At 32.5% G+C, this 27,678-nt stretch overlaps 2 protein-coding genes across 1 annotated transcript; one reads left to right on the top strand and one right to left on the bottom strand.

The window, feature by feature from the left end:
- LOC131938139 (uncharacterized) overlaps positions 1-27,678 on the top strand; it is a 312,258-nt gene that overhangs the window by 208,908 nt on the left and 75,672 nt on the right.
- LOC131938132 (uncharacterized) lies at positions 22,774-24,780 on the bottom strand. The gene is made up of 2 exons (XM_059296035.1): positions 24,077-24,780; positions 22,774-22,801 (listed from the first exon to the last, which is right to left on the bottom strand). The coding sequence occupies exons 1-2, from the start codon at positions 24,778-24,780 to the stop codon at positions 22,774-22,776; spliced, it is 732 nt and encodes a 243-aa protein (XP_059152018.1).

A 27,678-nucleotide genomic window follows, 5' to 3' on the forward strand; every position in this document is an offset into this window, starting at 1 on the left:
ATTCCTAACATTGAGGAAATTTCTTTGAATTTGGCAGGAGGAGACAAATTCACTGAATTAGACTTTAGTCATGCTTACACTCAACTAGAACTGCATCCAGATTCAAAAGTCTATACGACAATAAACACACATAAAGGACTCTACCAATATGAAAGATTATGTTTTGGTATATCATCTAGCCCTGGAATTTTCCAAGCTGTCATGGACAGTATTTTTAAGAACATTCCAAATGTTTGTGTTTACTTTGACAATGTGTACATAACTGGTAAGAATGACACTGAACATCTTAAAACACTTGATAAAGTCTTGAAAATAGTTGGTGAAAAAGGTTTAAAGATAAACAAAGATAAATGTCAATTCATGCTGACAGAAATTAGTTTTCTTGGTTATATTTTAAACAAGCAAGGTCTCAGACCTCAACCTGAGAAAACAAAAGCCATTAAAGAAGCACCTAAACCTGAAAATACCCAACAACTAAGAGCTTTTTTGGGCTTGATAAACTACTATGCAAAGTTCATAGGAAATCTGTCTGGTAAACTAGCACCACTGTACAAGCTGCTTCAGAAAAATGCAACTTGGCACTGGGGTAAACAACAAGATGCTGCTTTTAATACAGCAAAAGAAGCTTTGTCTTCTGACACCTTACTAACTCACTATGACCCAGGGAAAAGACTTATTTTAACATGTGATGCTTCACCAGATGGTGTAGGAGCAGTCTTATCCCACATAGATGAAAAGGGTGACAGACCCATTGCTTTTACCAGTAGATCTTTGAGCCAGGCTGAGAAAAATTATTCTCAGTTAGATAGGGAAGGCTTAGGCATCATTTTTGGTGTTAAGAAATTTCATAAGTTTCTGTTTGGTAGGAAGTTCACCATCTTTACAGATCATAAACCATTGCTAGGTTTATTTGGAGAAAACAAAACCCTACCTGAGCATGCCTCACCAAGAATTCAAAGATGGGCTATTACACTAACTGCATACAATTATGAATTGAAACACAAACCTGGATCTGAGAATAGTGCAGATAGTCTTAGTAGATTACCTTTAAAAAACCAAAGCCTTAGCTATGTACCAGAAGATGTATTTGTTCTTTTCACTATCATGGATAACTCCAATATAAATGTGAATGATGTAAAAAGAGAAACACAAAAAGATGAGTGCTTAATAAAAGTATATGAGTACTGTAAGAATGGTTGGCCTGAAGAGTCTGTGAATGATGACTTAAGGCCATATAAAATAAGAAAAATGGAATTAAGTCTAAAAGATGGAGAAGATGCAGTCCATTATCAGTCAGAGTTACCTAAATAAATTATTTATAACTTAATAAATGATTATGGTGATATGGCAATTTCAAATGCTTTAAAAGAGAATACATTAGTAAGAAGGAATGTGATCATCAAACAACTTTGCTAACATCATTAGCACTTACAGGAACTAAAAGGGTAACATCAAAGAAAAAAAAAAAAGATTTTTGCCATTTAATACACCACTTCAAATACTGGATCACAGTTGCAAATTGATATGGTCCAGGATAGTACTTTTAAACAGTATTTTTGGTTACCGAAAAGCACTATCAGATTACCTGAAATCTATGTCAGTTAAGGATCTGAATAATAGCATAATAAATACTTTCAGATGCCAATTCAAAAATAGTTCCATTAAATCATGACAAGACATCCATTGAAAGAGAATTTGGATTTAGTGAGAATGTGTATCTAAGAAATTATGGGAGAAGGGAAAAATGGATACCAGGTCAAATTGTTCAATATACAGGACCTGTGTCTTATAAAGTAAAAACAAATGATGGACTTATTGTCCGTAGACATGCAGACCAGTTAAAAATAACTTGTGCAGATAATAAGTGTGAATCTGTCAATCCCACCAAATCTGAACAGTTCACAACAACTCAGTTTGTTCCACAACCAAGTTCTATTGATATGAGTGAACCAAGTGGTTTAGAGTCAGAAAATGTAAATTCTGGAGTTAATGATTTAGATCCTAGATTTCCTGAGATAGAGAATCCAGATGGTCAGAATCTTGAGTCACCAAATCAAAAGCCACTGAGAAGGTCAAACAGGACAATCAAAGTCCCAAATAAGTTAGACCTATGATTTTAAAGGTCAAAAGGACTTTGACATCATTGTTTTGTATTTGATTATGTTGTAACATATTGTGCATTGTTTGTAAGGATGTAATCTACCATAATGTTCATGTTACAATATATTTGGTGATTTTAGGATACTATCAATTGTTCTATTGAGAGATGTGTTGTTGTGTTCTAAGGGTAAAGGGATGTAATATAGCGAGATAATTGTGAGGTCAGGAGAACTCACTCTACTTGTATTAGTTATATTTATAATGTTGTTATTATGAGTGATGTCCCATATGTACTTCCTGTTCCGGCCTCCATCAGGTTCGCAGAGGTCCAATAAAATGTATATACAAACAGCATGGCTTCTCGTCAGTGTGTTATAATAGAACCACTCCAATCTACCTCACCACCCCTACATGGTCTGGTGAGCTGTGGTTCACGCTAAATGTTTACAATCGTACTTCCGGGTTTAGTGACGGCTTTTATGGGCAGATAATTTAGTTTAAAACGATTTTAAACTTAGGGGAGGTAACTAAGAATATGGCATATGTTTTTTCGTTTTTGGATTTGCTTTTACAGCCAAGAAAAACCTACAAGACAACACGAATGTTTTTTTTTATTCTGGAGTTTTCTTTCCAAAATGAGAAGCTGACAACCTATTTAGCCCAGTGTTTCTTCACTAGTAAAAGTATATGTTTACAATATAAATTCCATAACGCTCGGGAATTGAGCCCCCCCCCCCCCTCCGTGAATAGATCGATGAGATGCTTAAAGAAACTCTGATTTAGCCTCGTCAACCCGAGAGTTTTAAAGTCGGTTTCGATTCAACAACCGTGAGCTTTGTGGAGTATTTTCAATAACTGATACGCCATTCAAGGACCGGTTGTGGTTTCAACTACGAAAACTATGCTTACTTAACCGTGAATTAATAGCTGGATAAATATACTTTGTACAATACGACATCAGTGTGAAGGTCTGTGTATGTGTGTGGAGGGGGGGGGGGGAAAGGGGGGATACCAGAAAAACAGTAATTGTAAATATGATTGTGCATAATGGCTTCAATAATTTTGCCTTGTGTCTACACTCTTACATTGGTTTATGTAATGTTTTCTAATGCATTATTATGTTCAATATATTTATTGTTTGGCCTATACGCCCAATATATTTTTTTCTTAAGATGGTGTTACACCTGAAGGGGCAGCATCTTGTCAAACCCGACTTAACGACGTCACTAAATAGATGAATATTATCAAATCAAGAAGCCATTACAAGAAGCAGACTTCCAGTCCAATCAATTATTCCAAATGATGTCTTTACAGTATAGCTATTTTATCAACACCAGTGTTTAACTGGTTGGTGAACATTTTCATCCCATCATGTTCGTGACTGATGAAAAGTTTTAAAATAATTTATTTAATTGCAAATGTTAAATTAGGACTAAGTATCCAGCAACAATATAACAGCAGGGGATTAGAAAGCATTAAGAAACAAGTAAACATTGTATGAAAAAGGTTAATGAAATTTAATTTGGTAATTTCGCTTTATTCTGAGCAAGCTATAAAAATGTTATACATGAAGGTGCTGCCCTTAGGTAAAATTTGAAGTCGTTAAAGATAGTAGGCCAATATATTTTTTACACTAGTGTTCGAACAGAATTCCGTATCTTCCAGTAGTTAGTCGTTGGTATGAATAAAACACTCCAGCTAAACTATGGAATTAAACAATGCAGCTCGCGGATATGCATTCATATTTTTTTTTACCAGACATGATGACGTTTAAAACTTGACTGGAGTGGCACACAATCGCAAAGTTTTTATGTACTTCAACAGTCGTTAAATCATAGCGTAAAAGACATATAAGACAAACTTGTTTTGTATTACGTTTTGATTCACTGAAACGTAAAACCAGTAGCGTATGCGGGGGGAGGGGAGGGGCAGGGGGAACGGCAGCACCGAGTGACACCAGTTTTTTTGGGGAGGGGGGCGCGAAAATAGAAAAAAAATATACAGAAAAAAGATGATTATACTTAATTAAATGATTGATTAGAGTGAGTTAACTAGTCTATTAAGAGTAAAATTGACAAATCCCGACCTATTTGGTTGAAGTCTTGCAGGTAGCCTAACGTGGGTTGAAGGATGACAAAAACCGTAACTGGATCAACGTGTGACTTGAAGCCTACTTACGCCACGAAGCGTACAGTTCAAGATCTCTAACAAAGCCCAACCGGGTTATTCGGTCACGTGTCACCCGTGCAATGACAAAAGGGTGATGTCTTAGAAGTTGTACCTCGACTAGTTAAGCCTTCTTTCAACTAATAAAAACACGCACAGAAACATGTGAGAGAAATTTTGAATTCAGACAGGCAGAAACATTAAAATTGTATATGTAAAATATAATGTTGGTTTCGTAAGACGCCACTTTGTTTAAGTCTTTTTTATCTGTCTGTATAGGCAATGTGCGTTGCGACACGGCGTGGAAAGTTATAGAAAGTTGTACGGGGATAACATAGAAATGGGGGGGGGGGGGGAATAGATAGCGTTAAGGCGGGAGTAACGTGGAGGAGATGCAGTAGGCGGATTAAGTGGGGGGGGGGGGGCGGGGTAACAAAACTTGTGTGTAATAATAAAATATGATTTTAAAGTTTGTTAATGTTAGGGTGGTTCTCTATATACTTTATATAAGATTTATTTTTAGTGCTGATCTTTCCTTTTATCTATGTAATACAAAGTTGTAATATACAGCAACGTGTTGTGTGTATGTGTTATAATAAAATCAAGGACTACTGTGTGTATCAATGTAAGGGTTGTTTTCTATCCTTAAATTAAAATTCAGTGCTAATCTCCCTTTTATGTGAATCATTTCATTTATGTTCTACAGTTCTGTTGACGTAAGTGTGTGTGTATTTGGAAGAGGATGCCTTAATCGATTGTACGATAGCATGGGGTAAAGTGGCAGTATTCTGGTCGGGGCGGAAGTAGTAAGATGTTGGACCGGATTGAGTGGTGGACGGGGATGATATAAACAAGGAACTACAATGGGTAATTATTACAAGGGTACCACACTATAATAAATAATCGATTACAATAAATACGTTTAATACTATAGTGTTTAATAACTTTAGTATCGTTGTAGTTGTATTCACAGGTATAAGAAAATAACCGATGAATTAAATAGATCCTTTTTTCTGTATTAAAGATGTAAGAAAATAAGTAAATACGAGCCGACCCGCGGTATATCATACGCCGCTATTTAGTTGTTTTATTTTCTATTTTTCAGTAATTCATAATTTGTGAATTCGACAATAACAATGCATCCACTGAATATATTTGTTTTAAAACACTATCAGTAGGTCGTTAAGGACGATACTACCCCCCCCCCCTCCTTTCCCCGAACCCCTACCCTACCCCCCCCCCCCCGCTGAAAGCAGCCTCCTCTTAGTTACCTCCCCTAAGTTTAAAATCGTTTCAAACTAAATTATCTGCCCCTAATAGCCGTCACTAAACCCGGCTCTTTTAATTTAGCGTGAACCACGGCTCACCAGACCATGTAGGGGTGGGGTGGTAGGGAGCGCGCTTACAGCTTGTTTTCTAGCGTCTCCAAGAATAGAATTATATATATATATATATATATATATATATATATATATATATATATATATATATATATATATATATATATATATATATATATGATTGTCTACATGCCTAATTAATTCATATAGTGTCATTAAAATTATCAAAGACAACTTAATTCAGAAAACTTCAGGGATTAAAGATAAGAAAATACAAGATGTAAGGTTCAGAATTAGGTTAAGGGTTTATATATATATATATATATATATATATATATATATATATATATATATATATATATATATATATATATATATATATATATATATATATATATATATTTTTTTTTTTTTTTTTTTTTTTTCTTTAACGTCGCTATGTGCATATATAAATTAATTGTAAATTTTCTAAAAAGTCCCAATCACCGCCGGGTATAAATCACAATCCTTTACAGATAAGTTTTTCTCAAAAGCCAGGGTAGAAACTGGTCGGGACGGCTAGGATTCTATATTAAAGCAACATTTTTTTTTATTTGGAAAGTAATAGAATATAGCTTTATTGTCGTAAAACAACTCATTTAACAATCTATTAGTGTGTGTGTATTTGTGTTTGTGTGTATGTATGTGTGTGTGTGTTTGCGGAGGTTAACTCTCGATACAATAGCTTACTTGCTTGGGTGAATTGTCTTCAGACACCCACAGAGAGAGAGAGAGAGAGAGAGAGAGAAAAGAGAGAGAGATAGAGAGCCCATAGCTCATATTTTCATATCAATAATTTTTATTTGAATAGGTTCAAGTAAATCAGTAGACCTATTTCACACATTTTTCAAAACAAGAGAAACGTTTTTATATGTTTGATTACTTCTGAAAAGAATGACTCAAAACAGATGACTACGGGTTTTTTGATGGCTCATGCCCAGCAGGCAATTGACGGGCTATAAGTAAGGGCTTTCACAATGTCTGCAATTGTAATAATAATTCTTTAAAAAACAGACACTTCAACGTTAATTATTAAAACAAAACCATAGGGGTAGGAGCAGATAATCTTCATAACTGCTGAATAAGAAAACTTTCGCTTAGGGCATGATTCAACAATGCCCATTCACCCTTGCTGACATAATATATCTAAATGACAGTTATCATTTACACATACACACACACAAATATATATATATATATATATATATATATATATATATATATATATATATATATATATATATATATATACCTCAACTTATGCAGTGTATAAGGTCTTTCCCTTGTACACTACTATTATACGTAGTGTAAAAAGCCTTAAGTTTTGTTAGTATCGATCTTTTGAAAAAACTAGGCATGTGTTAAAGTATTTGTTGTATAGGCGTCTATGTGTTGTCCATAGGCACATGCATTCAGTCGAGGTGAAAGATAGTGTGTCACATATTTTCCGTAACTACCAGAATGTCTGAAAAGGTTGGTTGAACTCATTTTGTTTGCTAAATCATTTAGGTTTATCAAAAATAAAATATGCATACAACAAAAGTTTTTATAATGCATAATGGACATCAAAAGCTACTAATAAGCTATGTTAGATATCGATTGGTTTTTTACACTCTTACCGCTCTTTTCATTGACGAGTTCGAACTTGAAATGTATACAGGCTGAAATGATATAGTATATGCAATGATACCACCGTTCGAAGTAATACAACTAAAAAAACATTAAGATCGAACCTTTCGAGTGATGTCTTAGCTACTATAAGCGTAAATACAAAATGGAAAAAATATGGCTTTGGCATAACGGAAGATAGCGTGCTAGATAAGTTTAAAATCCCTTTCAAATTGTTAATTAACTTGCATTTTTACTTTCTCGTATACGAAGTATAGATAAACTATTGTCATCGTGCAAAAAAAAAAAAAGAGATTTTCACAGGTCTCGAAGCTTTACACGGAAAAACATAGTTTTGCAATTTTGTCCGCATGTATCAGTGTATGTGTGTGTGTGTATGTCTGTGTACACGATAACGTGAGTACCGTTACAGCTAGGTTGATGAAATTTCATCTATAAGTATTATAACAAATTTTTTGTTCTGTATCAACTTTTCAGCGATTTCCGGCAAACGGAAGTGGAACTTATTCTACTTTCAATTTATTCAAAAGCCTATAACTTTACTGTTTCAGATAGATAAACGAACTTTCGCACATAAGGTAAAGATTTAATTTCTGCCATATGTCAAATTTTGAATAATTTCCGTCGGTCGGAAGTAGTACTTTATGCTATTTCCTATTTTTTTAAAAAACGCATTTGAATTTATAAAGTACTAATATTATCCTGCACAAGTATACATATTTTGTTTGGCGTTCAGTTGATGCGCAATTGCCCACCCAAACCACAACCAACCAAAACCAAAACCAAAACAACAAAACGCAAACATAACGCTAACACAATTACAAATACAAACGAAAACAAAAATCTAACAACAAACCCAACCACAACCACAAACACCAATACAAACACAAAGAAAAAACAAACAAAAAAGCAAACGAAAACAAAAACCTAACAACAAACCCAACCACAAACACCAATACCAACACAAAAAAACAACGAAAAAGCAAACGAAAACAAACCAAATCCAAACGCAAAACTAACCAAAAACACAAATACAAACCCAAAGAAAAAAACACAAAAAAAAAAACGAAAAAAGAAAGATAAAAAACGAACCAAATCAAAACGCAACCACTAACGCAAACCCACCTAAACACAAAGAAAACACTAACGCGAACATAAACGCCTGGGGCGGAATCACCTGTTTTAGCTTAATGAACGACTCTAGTACCCCAACTTATTCATAGTCTTTTGCACTCACTTAAACGAACGCGCCTGTTTCAATTTAATGAACAATTTTAATACTCCAAGCTTATCAGTAAAATACCTACAACATTTGCACTTGATCAATCCCCGCTAATTATGTAATTATTTTTTTTCCCAACACCAAAACAAAGTAATAAAAAGTAAATTATTTTCCACTAATGCAATGGTTTTATAAAGGGAAATAATTGTGTTTTCCTAATTTATCAAAGGGAAGTAAGTGCTATAGGACTAAATAAAGACATAATTAGAATTTTTGTAAAAGATGATATTTTTTTAAAACTTGTGTTTAATGAACATGCCGACAATTATTACTATAATTTGACAAATGAAAATTATTTCCCAACACTTTCAATAGTAATTTTTTTACTCATAAATTTAGATAAATGCGCACGATAATTGTCTAACACTTAAATCCATCGAAGACCAACGACAAACATATGCGTTACATACAGAACTGAGCTTTATATATTAGATGTTGGACGTCAAAAATGTATGTCTTTCGATATGCTACGTTTTATTTTACCTTCGTGTGCATTGACTGAATTAGTTTGATTAAGGGATTTGTTTCATTACTTTCTATCCACAATACCGAACGTGAGACTCTGAAACAAATCATGTAGGCCTATTTGTTCTACTGCTAGACTACACAGTTCCATTAAATTAATCTTACCGTTTTCTAGTTTTACTTCTGTAATAACACGTTCACCTGTTTAATAAAAACAACGTAGCAACTAATTTTTTTTTTCTAAATTAATTAAATTATTCTAATAACCGTGATTACGTATTTTTCAACTGAATATATTGATATAGCATTTAAACATTCTTTTAAAAAATCTAACTGAAAATAACTTCACCAAACACCCCCATACTTTTCTGTTTCGAATAATCATTACTTTCCATCGAAATCTGTAAACAATTTTTAGAATATTAAAAAGTATAAACAATATTCGGAAATGAAACTGATAGCTTATCTCTCGAATATTCAATAAGATTAAGTTCCGATGATGTGTTGGATGTACATTTCCTTTTTAAACTATACATTTTAATTTCTGATGCAATTTTAAATAAACCGGGAGTTATCTCCCCTAAACTTTTTCGAATATTCTTATATGAAACAACACGGTAAGTCAACTCGGGATATAGACATGATTTTCAATCCATTTTAATTACTTAAACTTTATAAAATACAATAATATCTGGTAGAAAAAAGAATTGCACACCAAGTAAACGCCAAATATAATGTGCATAATGGTGTGGAATATTATTAGTACTTTATAAATTAATTCACATGCGTTTTTTGAGAAATCGGAAATAGCAAAAATTACTACTTGTGAGGGTGTCAGAATCTCAAAGAATAAACAACCAAACACGATTGAGGCTAGGTATCACAGTATCCTTTATTTTTATTTAAAAACGCCACATCAACCTGTTTGCTTTCACTCCAACTTTCAACTGTCCTCCGCATTCATTCCTACACACCACCTTTCTCTCGCTCACAACACAGCCACTGTCACCCGACCAGTCGCTTCCCTTGTACCCTCGTTCACTCCGTACAACAACATACACGTCAACACACCCGGCCTCGCGTCTCACTACAAGCTACATACACACACGCAGTGATCCGTTCCACGTATTCACCTTTCATACACATTACATCACCACACTACTTCTGATCAAATTACTCAAAATTTGACAGAAGGCGGAGAATTAGATATTTTACTGACATGTGAAATTTCATTTAGCTATCTGAAATAGTACTCTTCTTCTTCTTCGTTCTTAATTTTTAGTGTTAGAAGTGATCAAGCCTTATCTGCTAGAGCGGTTGAACTCGAGACTTTTTCGGGTTTTTTAACAACCATTATTTTTGCCGACTCGACCACACTTCTTACACAATTAAGTATACGTATCAACTGTTTATGCGCCATTGAGGCCATTGACTCCGATTTCAGCCTGCTTTTCTTTTTGGATTTGCTTCCATAGCATTTGTCCAACCAAGAACAAACTACAAGGCAGCAGTTGTTTGATTTTGGAGTTGTCCCTCCTAGGAGAGTGGCTGTCCCCAGCTAACGAGCCTCATCTGCCCGAGGGTTCGTACTCGAGACTTTTCGGTTTAGCAACCTTGATCTTTACCGAACACGCCGACCCCTGACTAGTACTCAATTTAATTTCATTTTGAAAAAATTCAAAGTAGAAAAAGTTCAACTTCCGGTTATCTAAAATAGTTCAAAAGTTAATACGGATCTGCGATTTTAATAGGCTACTTATATATGAAATTTCATAAACCTTGATGTAACGGTACTTAGTTATCGTGTTTACAGACACACACACAGACACACACAGACACACATACACACACAGACATACAGACATACAGACAAGATTGCAAAACTATGTTTTTCCGACTCAAGGGAGCTGTAAAACGTTGGGATTTGCAAAAATCTCGATTTTTTTTTTTGCACGATTACAAGACTTTCTCTATACTTCGTATATACGAGAAAGTAAAAAAAAGGAAAAACGAATCAGTTTGCTAAGAGAAGAGATGTAAACATTAGGGGTTGTACATAAACGATCATGTGACATTATTTAGGTAATTTTTGTTGTTCCTCCCATGCCCAGTAACAAGGGAGCCATAACACCACTAAAATGGTAACGTCATAGAGCTCCATCAACTTATGGTCCCACCCATCAATAAATGAAATTATAAAGAAAATTTGCATTTTGTTTAGCGTCGGATTTTCAAGAAGTATAATACCTGCAGCCCATAGCCCCTTTTCATCCACGCATTACTTAGCATCAATCCTCGTAACATCCTCGTAAAATAGTATAAGCTGCATGGATAATTTGTATAGAAAAATGAGACACCGCAAATCATACATTTGTTCCTTTAAAACAACTATAGCCATAACAGGCATCATACGTTTCATTCGTTTTAAAAGTTTTTTTTGTGTGTATTTTTCCCTTTTTTAGCCACGATGGTAAAGTGTATATTGCTATGTAGTAATGAAATGAAGCAATTATAAAGACATAACAACTAGATAAAAATAAGCATTAAGGGATGCAACTCTGTTACTTCCGATGGTTTTAGATCACTGTTGTTCCATACTCTTCTGTGAACCAAATAGCGACCAATCGCCATGAAAATAATAGATACTAATCTATCATTCCGTCTATCATACATTTTCCTTGACCATTTTTCCCCCTTATTGTAGAACTAAGATTTAATTTTTTTTTAAATCTTACGTTTTTTCTTTTAAGTATCAAAAAAAAAAGTTTAATTTGTATGATTAAAATACATGTTTGAAAATCCGTTGTAGGTAAACACTACATACGCATATGTAACTATGTCTCTCTTTCTCTCTCTGCTTGTGTGTATGTGTGTGTGTGCATGCGTGTGTGTGTGTGCAAGCGCGCGATCGCGATAGTCCAGAAAAGATTTTACAATTACAGTTTGTGTGTTTTTGTTCCCTAAAGCTTTACTCGACCCCAACTAAAAAATCATAATATTGTCAGAAAAAAATGTCTGATCTGGGTTTATAGGGTTTTTGTTGAAAGCTTTACTTTGTTTAGGCCAGTCTTTTTAAGTTCGACCTGTAAGAATAATTTTATCCAAGTTATACACTATAGCAAATTATCAGAAATGTGTATAGTACATATTGAAATACCACATGGGTAATTCGTTGACTGTTTGATTGTATCATGAAATAAACCAGACGTAACAAACTGGAATCAAATGGACAAAACAGCTCGAAGCTTTCTCGTAAATAGTTAACAACAAATGTAGAAAAAATTGTCCTAGTTGAAGAAGAAGTATCGGTTTAATGTCAGTCTTGCCAGTACAAAGTTCCTTGATATATGAGAGCTGTGACAATGAGATTTGTTTTATACGAGCAATCGAGCGAGAGATTTTTGCATTGAGTTACAAGCAAAATTTTGAATGACGAGGAACCGATCTGTGGGTATCGGACTTCATTGAAAAGAAACACCTCGAAAAATGTTCAACTGATCGAGAATAGTATTTATTTAATAGCTACTAGCCGTCCCGGCCAAGCACTGCACTGGCCTCTGTGAAAAACCTATCATGCGTGTCTATTAAGGAACATAGATCTGGAATAATCCGGGTTTAGGAGATATATTACTTTTTGAATATTTCTAGCCACAACCAAAAAAAATGAAACGCAAAGCACAAACGCAAACACAAACACAATCCCATGTATTCCAAGGGTCCGCCATATAAAGAGCATCCGCATCGGCATCCGCATCCCCATCCCGAGTATTTTACTATATGAAGTTGTCCCTCCGGTTTGCGCCTGCGCCTGGAGTATTTTACTATATGTCATTGTCCCTCCGCATCCGCATCCGCATCCCGAGTATTTTACTATATCTCATTGTCCCTTCGGCGCCTGCGCTTGCGCCTGCGACCCAAAAGTGACCAAATATACTACTCAGGTACACCTGGAAGTATTTTTAAACATCTTCTATTCAACAAGCCATAGACATTCATTTCATGTATACCTATAAATTGTTTTGGTTAGGAATTATTTACATTAATTAACTAGTAAAATAATGGACATTTTTGGCTCTTTAATATTTCTAAAAATTATTAAAAAGAAACAAGAAAATATTTCGGATGGTATTAGCCTGGAACAATAGCTGCGCCGTACGGCATAAGTCTAAATCAAGATTTTTGTTTACAATAATGCTTATTAGTAAAAGACCACAGATTAAATGTAAAGTAAGTGCTCATTTAAAAAAAAAACAACTAAAAAAATAAACATTTTCTCCAGAAAAAAACAACAACTTAGGCCTAAATGCTTATCTCTACTATAAAGCTCACAACTAAAACAATATCTATCAAGCATGCTATAACCGAGTCATTGAGTTTTGAAGCTTGCTTTTTAAAATATTGGTATCTTAATAAAAATAGTTAAAAGAGCTTTATGATTTGTTTCTAAATAGCTTCGGGAAAATCCCTAAGCTGGTCATGCGTTAAGTAGACCATTGCTATGTAAACAGCTACAGCCTGAACAGAAGTGTATTGGCAACAAACACATAGGCCTGCTTGTAGGCGTTGTGACTTGTGATGTGTGGTACTTACTTTATCAAATTCAAATAATAGCATGGCTGAAAAGGTTTGTTTATCAATTTTTGTTTGAATAATCTTCATTGTTTTAAAAATATACACCCTGATCTAACACAAATCATAATATAGCCTAATGTCCAAAGCAAATGCTGATGATACCAAATACGTATCACTTACAATATCCTAAAATTATTATGTACAAGAAAATGAATCATAATTTCATCAACCTAGCTGTAACGGTACTCAAGTTATCGTGTTTACACACGGACAGACAGACAGACAGACACACACACACACAGACACACGGACAAGATTGCAAAATTATGTTTTTCCGTATCAGTGAGGTGTAAAACGTCGAGATTTGTAAAAATCTCGATTTTTTTTTGCACGATTACAATACTTTCTCTATACTTCGTATATACGAGAAAGTAAAAAAGTACATTTTACATTTTAAAATCACAATGGACTGTGGGCTCCCCAACCAACGCTCTAAAGAAGCAAAAGTCGTCTTAATATCTAGCGGCCCCTTTGCAAAAGAATTTTGCCGACAACAGCGTGTGTTTGATTGTAGAAGAAAGAGGACTCGGCTTTCACGATGGTTAAAGAACAAGGGAAAAAGAATATCTAAGAGCGTTGGATGATGTCTATAGAATAAAGATAATTTAATCGGACCTGCAGTATTCTTTTTACAAAACAACCATCATGTCAAACATCTAAGAAAATTAATTTTTAAACCATAAAAAATGATTATGGTCGGCTTTGGGCCCCTAAATGGCGAGGGCCCCACGCATTGCGGGGTATGGCAGCACTGTAGTTCCGCCCCTGTGTATAATATTACATTACTAAGCCATGTTTGATATCAAGCCTCTCGCCCGGTCGAAGGTTACATCTTTAAAATGTACCTAAGAATCACATTACCTCTATTTGTATACTAAAAAAACAAAAACAAAAAAACGCCTTTTGATTGATCCTTTCGTTTAAAATCTGACAATTTGTCACCAACTGAGACACATTATTCATCTCTTCCTGGGACGCCAAGCCTTATAAACACACAGTTCACCTTCGTTTGATAAATTAGATCACGTGCTTTGCTTCAATAATTCACAAGTTTATTGTCTTTTGGATATCAGAACCAGAATAGTTGAGTTGGAAATATTTTTATAAATCTAATTTCATTCCTGGCTATATTAAAATTCGGCTTAGGCCTATTTAAAAAGACCGATCAGCAAAGCCTGAATGCGAATCTAGATTCTAGATCTGGATTTATTATTCTTATTTTATTTCCAGATTATCTAGATATAAAATAATTTAATTTAAATCTACTATGCTTTATCCTGATCCTAAACATGAGCCTAAACACAATTCAAACATTATTAAAACATAATCAAAACCTGAACATACAATACAACAATATGTAAAACATACATGTATGTTTTAACATAAAAATACTAAAAATACCAAATACGTATCACTTACAATATCCTAAAATTATTATGTACAAGAAAATGAATCTAATTCTTGCAATGAAGTGTTACCCCTAAATTAAAACACAAGGCTGTTCCGATTTCTAAATATAAAATAATATCAAACTAAATGTAAATCTAAACTAATAATAAGCCATTGTATTGTGCATAACTTCAAAAATAACGCAATGCCTACATTTTTACATAAGTGTTGATTCAAATCTAGATTAAATTAAATATTAACATAATTAATGCAGATTATATACAAGAAATTAAAATAAAGAAATATCGTTAACTAACATTATGTATAATATTATGTGATAGTAACATATTTTTATAGTTAACACATACATTTGTATATGTTCCATATTTTAATAGTTTTAGAATTTTACAGTATAGTCAATTAAAAGTCATTTTTCAATGACATTTACATTGACAGTCAAAATTATGGAAGCAAATCTAGAAAGAAAACTAGGCTTAAATCGGATTCATAACACGTTAACACGTAATACGTAATTGGTTTTTATATCGTTTCATTTTACAATTGCAAATAGTTCTTTTTCCTCCAACCCAATTACGTGTTAGGCGGTACCTATACTTAATTGTTTTTTTAAATTGTAATTCTTACGAGGAGAGTACTTTCTTTCAAATTATCAATGTGCCAATAGAGATTTTGTACAAGACGTCACAGTTAAATCCCTTTGTAAAAATCCGCCATTGTAGGTCTACACAGCATTCAAAATGGTGATTAGCTGTGTTAACGATTGTTGTACTTAAAGTGAAAATTCTAATGAATTTCTTTATGCCGACTGCAAAAAATTATATTACACCAATCGGAACGAGATCGATAGTTTTCAGAGCGTAGAAGAAATCAATTTTCGGCGATTATTTATCGAGGTGGTGTAACTTATACTAGATTCTAGATCTATACATAGATCTCTGTCTATATACTAAAAGTGCCTATAGCATATTACATATTAGTAGTGCCACTAGATCTAGTCAGTCAATATTACAAGTAAGCTCATTATTGTGAAATCTAGTATGTTTTAGTTGTAATTTTTCGACGATTTAGAAAAGCTAATATTTAGGTAAAACGGCAATGCATGTATACTCTTAATTTATTTGTTATTCCATTTCCCCACGTTGACTTGAAAAATTCCACAGATGAAAAAAAAGCATCAACTGGGCTCCCACTCTTTTCGTTAGACATGATTATATTGTTTTGATCATAATTATAATGTAATTTTGATAAATGCTGTTTCCACTTCTATTCAATCACAAATTATTATTTGAATTATGAAATGCATTCACACCTTTTTTTTCTGGAAGTACACCTCGTCATTGTATATTGAAAGAGGAGCAACGCAACAACATAAAACGACTTAGTGATACAAGATGGGCTTTTAAAAAGTCAGCAGTATATTCTATATTGCAGACTGGAGAAATGAATTTGAATTCAGAATTTGAGCGGATTGAGCATGCTGAGAAATGTGAGTACAAGCAATACAAACGGAAACGATTCCACGTCAATTCCAAAATATTTTGCATTCGTTGACAGTATGAAGCATTTTGAGCAATTGTACGTGATTTCTAGTATGTTATTGCAAGTGAAACTGAGGTAATGCAGGGATTCTATCATTTAGAACATCTTATCAAATTGTTTTAGTGAAAACAAACGAGTTTCATCTGAAGAAAAAAATCACCTGAATTGGCTGTGGCAATTATGAACATTTTGAAATACAGGATAGCTTTTGACGTTTGTTACATGTATCAAAACATGCCCACTTTGTACCGTATATTACCAATTTTACCAAAAAGTAGTGCCGTGGTAGAAAAGTCCATCACCCGTTCTAAACTACTGAAAATTAACATTTATATTTTACTATGAACGAAGTCAAGATTTCCAGCTCACCTCTGAATTTGATTAAACGACAATTAAATTAAGTGGTTATTTTGAAAGATTTAATTGATCAACTTGCTAAATTTTCAAATGTACATAATCTGTAATGATGTTTGTAATGACAAGTTACTTTATACATTTGAGATTTGAAAATTCGATTTAGGAATATATTATGAGCATTCTTTATCCCGTAATTAAAAAAGAAAGCGATATACGTCTTTTCAGTTGTATCAATCTTTGTTTAGTCGTTGTATTTGTTTCCAATAATGTGAGTTAAAAAAAAGGCAAGAAGTTTTTTTTTAAAAGTGCTCCGTACTGAATGAGGGTCTTTCCCAATTGTGACATTCGTTTGCATTGCAATTTCGCAAAAAAATTAAAATGTTAATTATATAAGCGCCACACGAACGCCACAAGTCATGCTTCTCGCTTAATGAATACCAATCTTTTATACTAAAAACCTAACAGCTTTAAGAAATATTTCTTCTTACCCCTCCATCTACTAGCTTGCCATTTTAGAAATTGTTGTTTGGAACATACACAGAATATTCGTCAGTTTTACATAATATTTCTTCATAAAAACAGGCCCGTAGAATATATTTGGTCTCAATTTAGAAACCAAAGAAACATATTTAGATGAGATAACACAGATAAATTATTGACATTTTATTTAAAAAAACAACAACAACGTGTTTACTAAGTTGTGTTCGATTTCAAAACTTGTTTTCAGCTTTTTTTCTTCTATTTTTTTACATTAATGACTAATAAGAAATGTCGTTTCTTTTCTTTGTCCCTTGAACACATTGCATGGTGGAGTCAAAATTGTGTCTTGTGTTATAGTGTTTCTTTTTGTAAGATCGGATAATGTGTTTCGTGTTATACTCAATTATATTTGTCTATATTTTCAGGGCCGGGGCTACCTATAAGACGAACTAGGCGGACGCCTAGGGCGCTGTCTTTAGGGGGCGCCAAAATGGGTTGGAAAAACAAATTGAACGTTTGAGGAGGGTGCAAATCAAAAATTTGTACCCGGGCGCCGGGAAGGGTCACTACGCCTCTGATAATACGGGGCACAAAAAATTGCGGGGGGGGGGGGGCGATTTTAATAAGTTTTGCCTAGGGCGCTAAATAACCTGGCGCCGGCACTGTCTATAATTAAAAAATATTTTAATTATTTTGTAAAATTATAAATATGTTATATATATCAATGCTTTTGTAGAATTACATATAGTTGAGCAAAAAATAGGAATACAAGTAACGAAATATAATACTGAAAATTAAAATGTTTCATCCTATTTTAGATTGACACAAACTTCTAGCATCTATTTATTATTGAAGATGAAAGTACTTTCGGTACAAAACTTGTTTTAATATCTAAAGCTAACTATATTTCTGGTACACAACTCAAGAAATTTAGAAAGCGGTCTATATTAATGAATGTGTTGCGTTATAAAAGTACTTTGTTCTTAACAGCATAATTGCTGTTTTTAAAATAATATTCTGAAAACATCGGAGACACTTGGAGTGTGTATCAAAACTATATCTACAAATTTATTTCAATCCTTACATATGCAACCAACGAGAAAAGTTAAACGCAAGCCTCTTAATATCAGTTATGATCGTTAGAAGTCATAGCAGTATTGTATCATAAGTACAATAATAGCATACTTTCTTTTAAAATTTGAACATTTGTCGTCATTTGCGTTTGTATAAGTTTTATAAAAGAATGTGGGGCTGAAGCTTTATTTTCATAAATTATTTGCAAATACATTTTCTTAAATCATATTAAAGGTATATCTATCTCCATAATACTATGAAATTGCATTTTATGTGGCGTCAAAATTGTAACGTTTGTTTTTAAAATTACAATCAAATCAAAACTTACATGAAATAAGCTGGTCAGGTTAAAACGCGAGGTCTTCAATGAATGTTATTCTACGTATAAAACCTTTTCAAAGTCGGCAAAGTTTTTATAACAAATTTATGTCCTCTAAGGGTACCCTTGAAATAGATAAGAATGGTAGGGTATTTTTGAACCCTTGAAACTTTGAAACTTATCGTTTCATTTTCAAACGTGTCCAGCTGGTTGGTTGCTTGCTTATCTCTTAAATTGGAATCATTTCTTCACTTAAATGCAAATCTGTTTTATAAGAACTAGATGTCCATACACGAATTCAAAAGAAGAAAAATGATTTTTTTATCCATCAAATCTGTTGGTCCAGTAGAAAATAATTTACGTTTGTGCAGCGAGAAAATAAATATGTATTTTCAATGTCTAAATCTATTAATTTTTTTTAGTAAAAAACAATATCAATATTTATATTACTTAAACTGAAAAAAATTGTATTTCTAATAAAACAAAGATAATAATCTGTGCTATTTGCGCGGAAAATAATATTTTACAAAACAAAAAAAACTATTTATAATACTACGGTTTAAATGCACTGACATTTATATATATATATATATATATATATATATATATATATATATATATATATATATATATATATATATTAAAATCTTTAGCGCAATATGACAAATTTATGCGGCAAACATCTCCTACTATTATTATATAGGCTTGTAAACAATATTAAAAAAAACCATATGACAGTCAATAAAAAATTGTTCAAATCAACTAAAATCATGGAATATATTATTAAAATTTTGGTGTGAGATATTTTGTCTGAGAGCATTTATCTATGATATAATTTGTCCTGATATATTTTGTCCTTGTATCTTTTGTCCGTGAGATTATTTGTCCATGAGATCATTTGTCCTGCGATCATTTGTCCTAAAATCATTTGTCCGTGAGATATTTTATCTGAGATATTTGGTCTGAGATCATTTGTCCTGAGATCATTTGTAGTGGAACCATATATATATATATATATATATATATATATATATATATATATATATATATATATACATATATACATATATATATATATATATATATATATATATATATATATATATATATATATATACTAAATTCATTTTAATTGTACATAATTGTATTCATCTTTGTCATTGTATTTCTCAACTCAATCTTAATACATCTATGGCATTGTGCCCTATACATCATAGACATTATTTACCTCAACCTGTGTAACGTTACGTCCATGCTATCCCTACTGAGGCTGTGTTACAAAATTTAGTTTAATTTTATTGATTTAAATTTACAATGCACTTAAAAGATTATTTGTTTACTTGTTTTTTTTTTGTATTTCTTCTTTTAACAAGCTTTTATTTAACTCACTGTCTCTGTCGTTATGTCTGTCGTCAATCTAGTTCGAAATGTCCGAGCAAAATTACTCTACTTCTAACTCACAGATACAGTTCGTAGTTGGTACATTGGTCAAGAGATGAAGAAAATGCAACATGACATTAAATTTGACTTAATTGGTTGCCTAAATATTCTTTTGTGTGACAAAATTAAAATGTTGACGAAATTAGAAGGCCGTCTTACGCAACTATTCCGCAATATTGTACACGCGTCATCACGTTCATTAGGTGCGCAATGGTTTTTAATCACGCAACTCTATTATAAATTTTAAAAATTTAAAGTAGGCCTGCTGAAAAATAATTTCCAAAAAAAAAGTTTTAATAACAAGCTTTTATGTAATAATGCACTAAAAAGTAGAAAATAAATTATACACTACTATTTAAATAACTATAAAGATAAGCAATAGCTCTACAATCACACCGGGCGTTTCATCGTGAACATTTCTACTTGCCGTCAGTCATTGAGTAACAGGACATTCATTTAAAAAAAATACCTGCATCTCCTGATCTAAGAAATACATTCTGAACATGCAAAAAAAGATAGCCAGTTTTATGCACTCTGCTTGCCATGTATCTGTTACATTGTCTTGGTTATTTGGTGCGACATATGTGTCCTTTTATAATCTTCCCCCTATTCTCGCCCATTCTTAAACACAGCCAATGATGTCTACCCATTTTTTTATTTTCTCGTATATATGAAGTATAGAAAAAGTCTTGTAATCGTGCAATAAAAAAAATCAAGATTTTTGCAAAACTCGACGTTTTACACCACCCTGAGTCGGAAAAACATAATTTTGTCCGCATGTGTGTGTGTGTGTGTGTGTGTGTGTGTGTAAACACGATAACTTGAGTACCCGTTACAGCTAGGTTGATGAAATCTTATATATAAGTATTTTATCAAAATCGTAGATCCGTGTTAACTTTTGAGCGATTTCCGATAACCGGAAGTGGTACTTTTTCTACTTTGAATTTTTCAAAAGCCAATAACTTGAGTACTATTTCAGATAGATAAATGAAATTTCACATGTAAGTAAAGATCTAATTCCGTTCACCCGAAGTAGTAATTTACTCTATTTGCGATTTCTCAAAAAACTAATGTAAATTTATAAAGTACTAATAAGATTGCGCGCTATTATGCACATTTTATTTGACGTTCACTTGGTGTGCGATTCTTTTTTTCTACGAGATTTTAATCTATTTTAAAAACTTAAAGTATTTAAAATGAATTAGAAATCATGTCTACAGCCCGAGTTCCCATCCCCTGTTGTTTTATATAAAAATATTCGAGAAAGTTTAGGGGAGATCACTCCCGGTTTATTTTTCTTCTTCCTGCCTTTTTTCCGTTTTGCCCATTTTTTAAAGATGTTTTTAGGATTATCAAAATGTGCAGCTTTTTTTTACAACATTGATTAAAATAAATAACAATACGTGTATGAATCAAGAGGGGAAGTACTTGAAATTTGTTTCATCAAAACAGTTTAAGGATAGCAGTAACAAACTATTAAAAACACATGCACGGACATATATGCCCATTTAAAAATTTTCACTTTTCTTGATTTATTTATATTCTTCTTTGACAGAGCATGCAGGTTTTAATGATAATTAAAAATTCAATAATATCCCTAACTTTTATTATTTCAATACAAATAAATTTGAACCTTATCATCTAATTAGTTCCATGATGCATGTTTGATTTTGATTGATGAATGATCAGCAACACATTAAAAGGTCATAGCTTAGCTAGTAGTATAATTTTCTCCAAACTCCTGGAAGCACAATAAGTTAGTGTAATTAGCTACGTTTTTGTTTATAAAAACATACACATAATACATGTGCAATATCAAACATAATATAACCTATGCTTCTTATTTCATTATTGTATCTATCTTATCATTTTAAGGTTGTATTTTTATAATTTGAAATATTATTTACATACAAGCGATTTCTCAACAATGCTAGTATCCACTCATTAGCCAACCCCTTGTGAATTTTATAGACAAATGCATTTTATCTACAGTCTTAAGTGTTGTCCACTGTTTCTACCAGACTTTTTTCTCCCGGGGTGGCACTTGAATTTTTTTTTGGGGGGGGGGGGGGGGGGGGGGCGGACTAAAATTTCCGGGGGGGTGGTGGACGGACGCTGTTAAAAGTATATATTTTCTACATAAATTATATTTCGTTTGGGGGTAAGGGAGGCGGTAGACTTTCTTCGGGGGGCAGGGGGGGGGGGGCATAGCTCCCCGAAGAGATGCTGGTAGAAATTATGGTGTTGTCTAATCTCGAATCTGTGTAAAATTTTGTAAGATGAGAAGTAATAGTTAAATCTTTGGTATCGATTGTTCACATAAGCAGCCTGTGTATAAGCTTACATGTTATCAAATACTTGTATCACACTTTTTAAAATATAATATACATCAACATATTAGTATTTCACCTATTAATGCACATTTCTTAATTTAAAATATGAGTTAGAGAAGATAATTAGATTTAAAACCACATGTTCTTTTAAGACAATTTTAATATTTGCTATATCAATACACTGCCATCACCATAGCTGTTAGTGTTGAACACAAAAATAACAGATTTTAAATAGTTGTTTGCTTTTTAGCTGCTCTTGTTTAAATTATTTTAAGGCGATATTATCCATCTAGAAATTTTTGTCTAAATAAAACTTCATTGTGTTTTCAATTAATTTTACATTTTTAAATACGGTGATTTTTGTTTCATTGAGGACGATCTTTTTCAATACAAGTAGTGCGCAAATAATAAATAAACACGGTTGATGGGAAATAAGTTTTAAAGTTTTATTAAAGGCACGGTAATATTTTAAAGCAAATTATACATACAAGTTTACATATCAATGTGAGTGAACAAAAGCTATAGTTATGTTTAGTAAAATATGGAGTAAATAACTTACACTTTTTATTTTTATTTTAACACATTTTATAAGTATTTACTATACAATTTAAAACCGTAGATATCAATGTTGCAGAATATTTAGACCTTAACTGAAAGTACAATTAAACATTTGCAATACTATATTTGAAAAAAAAATGATTTTTGGAAAAAAATGAAACAATTAAAAATATAAAATTGGAGAAATAAAAAAAGCAACAATTATTTATATAAACGATAAAAAACATCACTGAGTGTAACAAAAGTTTTTCATGTAGAATACATATTTCTTATGATGCTGATATCATAGAAATATGTTTATCCCATCTATAGACATAGCACTTTACAATGGTTAGTTAACTTTTTATTATAATTTGTTTAGTATTTTAAAAGAAATGTATCTATTGTCTTCAAAATGCAAATAGTTTTATACAGACATAACCACCTCTATGTCAAATCGAATACAAAAATAAATACAACTAAAACTATATATGTTTAAATAAATAAAGTTATATATATATATATATATATATATATATATATATATATATATATATATATATATATATATAATCTCAGTACAAAATATCTCAGTCAAAATATTTCAGAGAGATATCTCACGGACAAATGATCTCACGGAAAAATGATACTATGGACGATTGATCTCAGACAAAATATCTCTATCTTAAAAAAAATTATACCAATTAATATTAGTCTACAAAGACAATCTTCATTAAACTTTAAAATTTTATGTTAAATTATTCTAAAAGTAGTTTTGTACAGAATTAAAGTTGTTTTACATGCATTATTTTATTTCCATTTGTCACAAAGAGAAAATTGTATTACATTTATAATAAATGAAATAATTAAACAAATGAAAACCAGCAACTTGTTATATTTCACTATCCGATCAAAGCAACGTTCGCGTTTTGACCTTCCTGGTTCAAATAATGGTCGTCTAACATCCTCAGAAGATTGACTATTGTTATCAGCATCTAAACCTTTTAGCGCATTGCGTTGGGTACTTGCATTTTCAAAATCTCGATCATTGTATTCTTGATTTATTTTTATAACTTCAGTCATTAGTTTATCTACTTGCACTTTCTGTATGTTTTTATCGCATGTTTTATTGTCGAACAGGACGTACCTGTTGTTACATTCACTAAGGAGTTTTCTAATGTCTCCTTTTTGCTCCTTACACCATGTATCAAAGCTAGTACATCTTGTAGGAGGTGGAAACATATCCCCATACGTCATAACAATTATTCCACATTTCTCAAAAACATTCTGACCAAAAATAGACTTTACAACACGGACACTTTCACTTTCTTGATGGGTATATCTAACATATAATGGGATAACTAATAGCAAAGCTGAAAAACAGTTATTTAAGTTTTCATTAAAAACTTTCTCTATATTATAAATTAATCGTTTCATATCTCCCTTTAAGTCCTTAACACTATCTCCAATGCCATAGCCGTCGACCAATGTAACATCGTATTGATTTGCTTTGCCTGACTTCACGACAATTTCTTCTGAATTTAAAGAAAATGGTTTGCTGGATAAAATTGAATTTCCTGTTGAGCTTTTTCCATTTGAAGTTCTCCCAACGAGAAACAGTTTATAATTCCTCGTCATTTTTCAGCTTAAAAGAAAATCATTTTTCAAGATAATTATACGGGATTATAAAAAAATAGAATATAAATTAATACCAGAAAACCATTAAAATGTATGTATCTGGAAATTGGATTTATGATAAAATTAATAACTACAAAACAGAAAACTGAACCGCACCTGAAATTTAACTACAATTTTGACTATTTATGTAAAACAAAAATGGTACATTACATATTTTTTTTGTATAGATTTTATTATTAATAAAATGTTATAATAATTTATTTTTATTTTAACAACATAACTAAACAAAAATATATGATATTTTTTTTCATATTTAGAGCGTGGACATAGACAAGTAGAAATGCAAATGTTTATAAACACCGTCATATCATATTAATAGTTATAACAAAAACAAATATAACATATTATAATGTACATATAACATGTTTTAATAACTCACGATAAATCTTTAAAGATTATTGTTGAAGAAAATAATAAATCTTTTCTTAAAATTGCATTTGTTAAAAAGCACTTTAGTAAAATAAAAATGCAAATATAACCAACGTTCAAATTTTGTTTAGCACTAGCGGTATTTTAAAGCACGAATGCCATTGATCAAACTATAAAACTTAGCCCTGCATTGAACCCCGCTTGACGCATGCGCTGTGTACATAGTTATTATTGCCAAGACTGTTGAATTTTGGGCGGATTGTGAAACTCGTGTCATGTCACCCTTATCAAGGATTTGTCTTTGCATGTGTTTGAACATGCAACTTAGTTCGGTTATTACAGTTATAAAATAAATTGCTTTCTGATGGAAAGGAGTTATGCTTTATTATGCATAGTTTTCTGTTAACTTAGAATAAGGAAAATATAGTTACTATTTGTTAAGTTATATAAAATGAATCACAAAATATTTTATCTCACCCAACAATATCCTATCTCATTTCAAATACGTTTCAGACCAGAAGAAGAGTTTATATTAATATTTCTGTTGCCTCAGGAGTATGAAATCAAAAGTTCTATACTCAGCCATCTTTGCTTTGCCTAATATAATATACGAGCTTACCCGAGACGTAGCAAATGCCGCTATTTAGTCTAATTCATTTTTTTCAGTATTTCATATTTTGTGAATTCGACACTATTAATGCTGCGACTGAATATATTTTGCTTTAAAACACTATCAATAGCTAGTAAAGGTCGATTATCCTCACCCTCATATTCCAATCCTCTCCCTCCTCCCCCCCCCCCACCACCCAGCCTCGGCGAGAGCAGCCGTCTGTGACGACAGTTTATAGGCGACAATGTAAAGAGCAAGCAGAACATGTTATTATCTCCCCTTAGTTTCAAATCGTTTAAAAACTAAATTATCTGCTTCTAATAGCCGTCACTACGATTGTAAGCATCTCACCAGACTTATGGGGGTGTGGATGGTAGTGATAAGATCTGCTGAGCTTACGTTTTGGTGTCTCGCATGGTCCGAATGAAGAAAATTATATAGAGAGACTAGGGTAAAACTCCATTTTAGCGTATTTTATTCTCCGCTGCTTGTTTACCCCCAGTTGAGCGTATTTTATTATAATAACCGAAACACACCAAAACATTAGGAGAACACGATTTATTTATTTGTACTGTATTTTTGTCTCAACAAATGAATTTTAAAAAAAACGACTGACTTTGTTTTTTTTTTAGATTTTAATAATGTTCTTTTGTCAAAAATAGAGAAAATCCAAATTTAGAATATTGAATGTGCTATGTTCGTGTGTCAGTTAGAATTCTCATGGCAATGGGTGAAGTACGTAAACGTAACTCACAATTGCTAGGCGGTTAAGTTTGTATTGTTACAGGTATTTCCCAAGCAAGATACTATAAATAAACACTTATGAACTTACAATGACCCCCAAACTGAGGCCAACACAATTTCAAACAGCCATTGCCCGAGCTATGACGTATGCTGATAATTAAAGTCAAGGTGAACTCACGGTGAACCCGCGACCGTGTAAGGATTTTTCTCCCGCCGACGATCACTTGATATTTCATGCCCAGCTCTGGCCTCTGTGAAAAACAAGTGTGTGCAGTAATCAGCATATACCCGGCATTGCCCACCCTAACCACAAACAACCAAAATCAAAACACAAACATAACACAAACGCAAACCCAACCACAAACACAAACACAATAGCAAATACAAACGCAAGAAAAAAGAAAACGAAAAATAAACAAATCCAAACGCCGGTACCGCCTGTTTTAGCTTAGTAAACGACTAGACTACCCCAATTTATTCATAGTGTTTTGCATGTTTTGCACTCATTTAAACGTACTTAAGCGTCATGGCGAACACGGGAAGGCCCGGGGTACCAAATAGCACCTTACCGAGGGGCCGGACGACGCCCGGATTTTATTAGCTTAAAGATTATAGTAACCTTTCTTATTTAGACTATGAGCACTTTAGACTTATAACACTATTGCAATTATAATAAAATAAATTATCACGTTTCCTTTCTTTGAAAACCTCAGTCTTCTATTACAAACAAACAAACAGAATTGAAAGTCTCGAGTTCGAATCCGGGTTCAAGTCAGTAGACCGTCCCTGATTCCACCCAACTCTGATGGGTACCTATCTCACGTTAGGGAAACTAAAGGCGGCTGGGCATAGTGTTGAGAGGTCACAGAAACAAGTGAACTCTACTTCACTTGCCCCATAGAGAGTCAGGTTTAAAAGCGAAACTTTACTTTACATCAACATCAAATTCTTAACATGATTTCGAACACACAAAAAAAAATGAAAAGAAGAGAACGGTTAAAAAAAACAACAACACAGAATTGAACTTAATAAATTAGATTTAGACTCCTGAGCTGAGTGAGCTAGGTGTTTTTTTATATACATTTTTGTTTTATTTTCCACTTTTTGTCGTTCAT

This window comes from Physella acuta, unplaced genomic scaffold, assembly GCF_028476545.2.
Source record: "Physella acuta isolate Inbredline_101_S28 unplaced genomic scaffold, ASM2847654v3 ptg000235l, whole genome shotgun sequence".
NCBI lineage: Eukaryota > Metazoa > Mollusca > Gastropoda > Physidae > Physella > Physella acuta.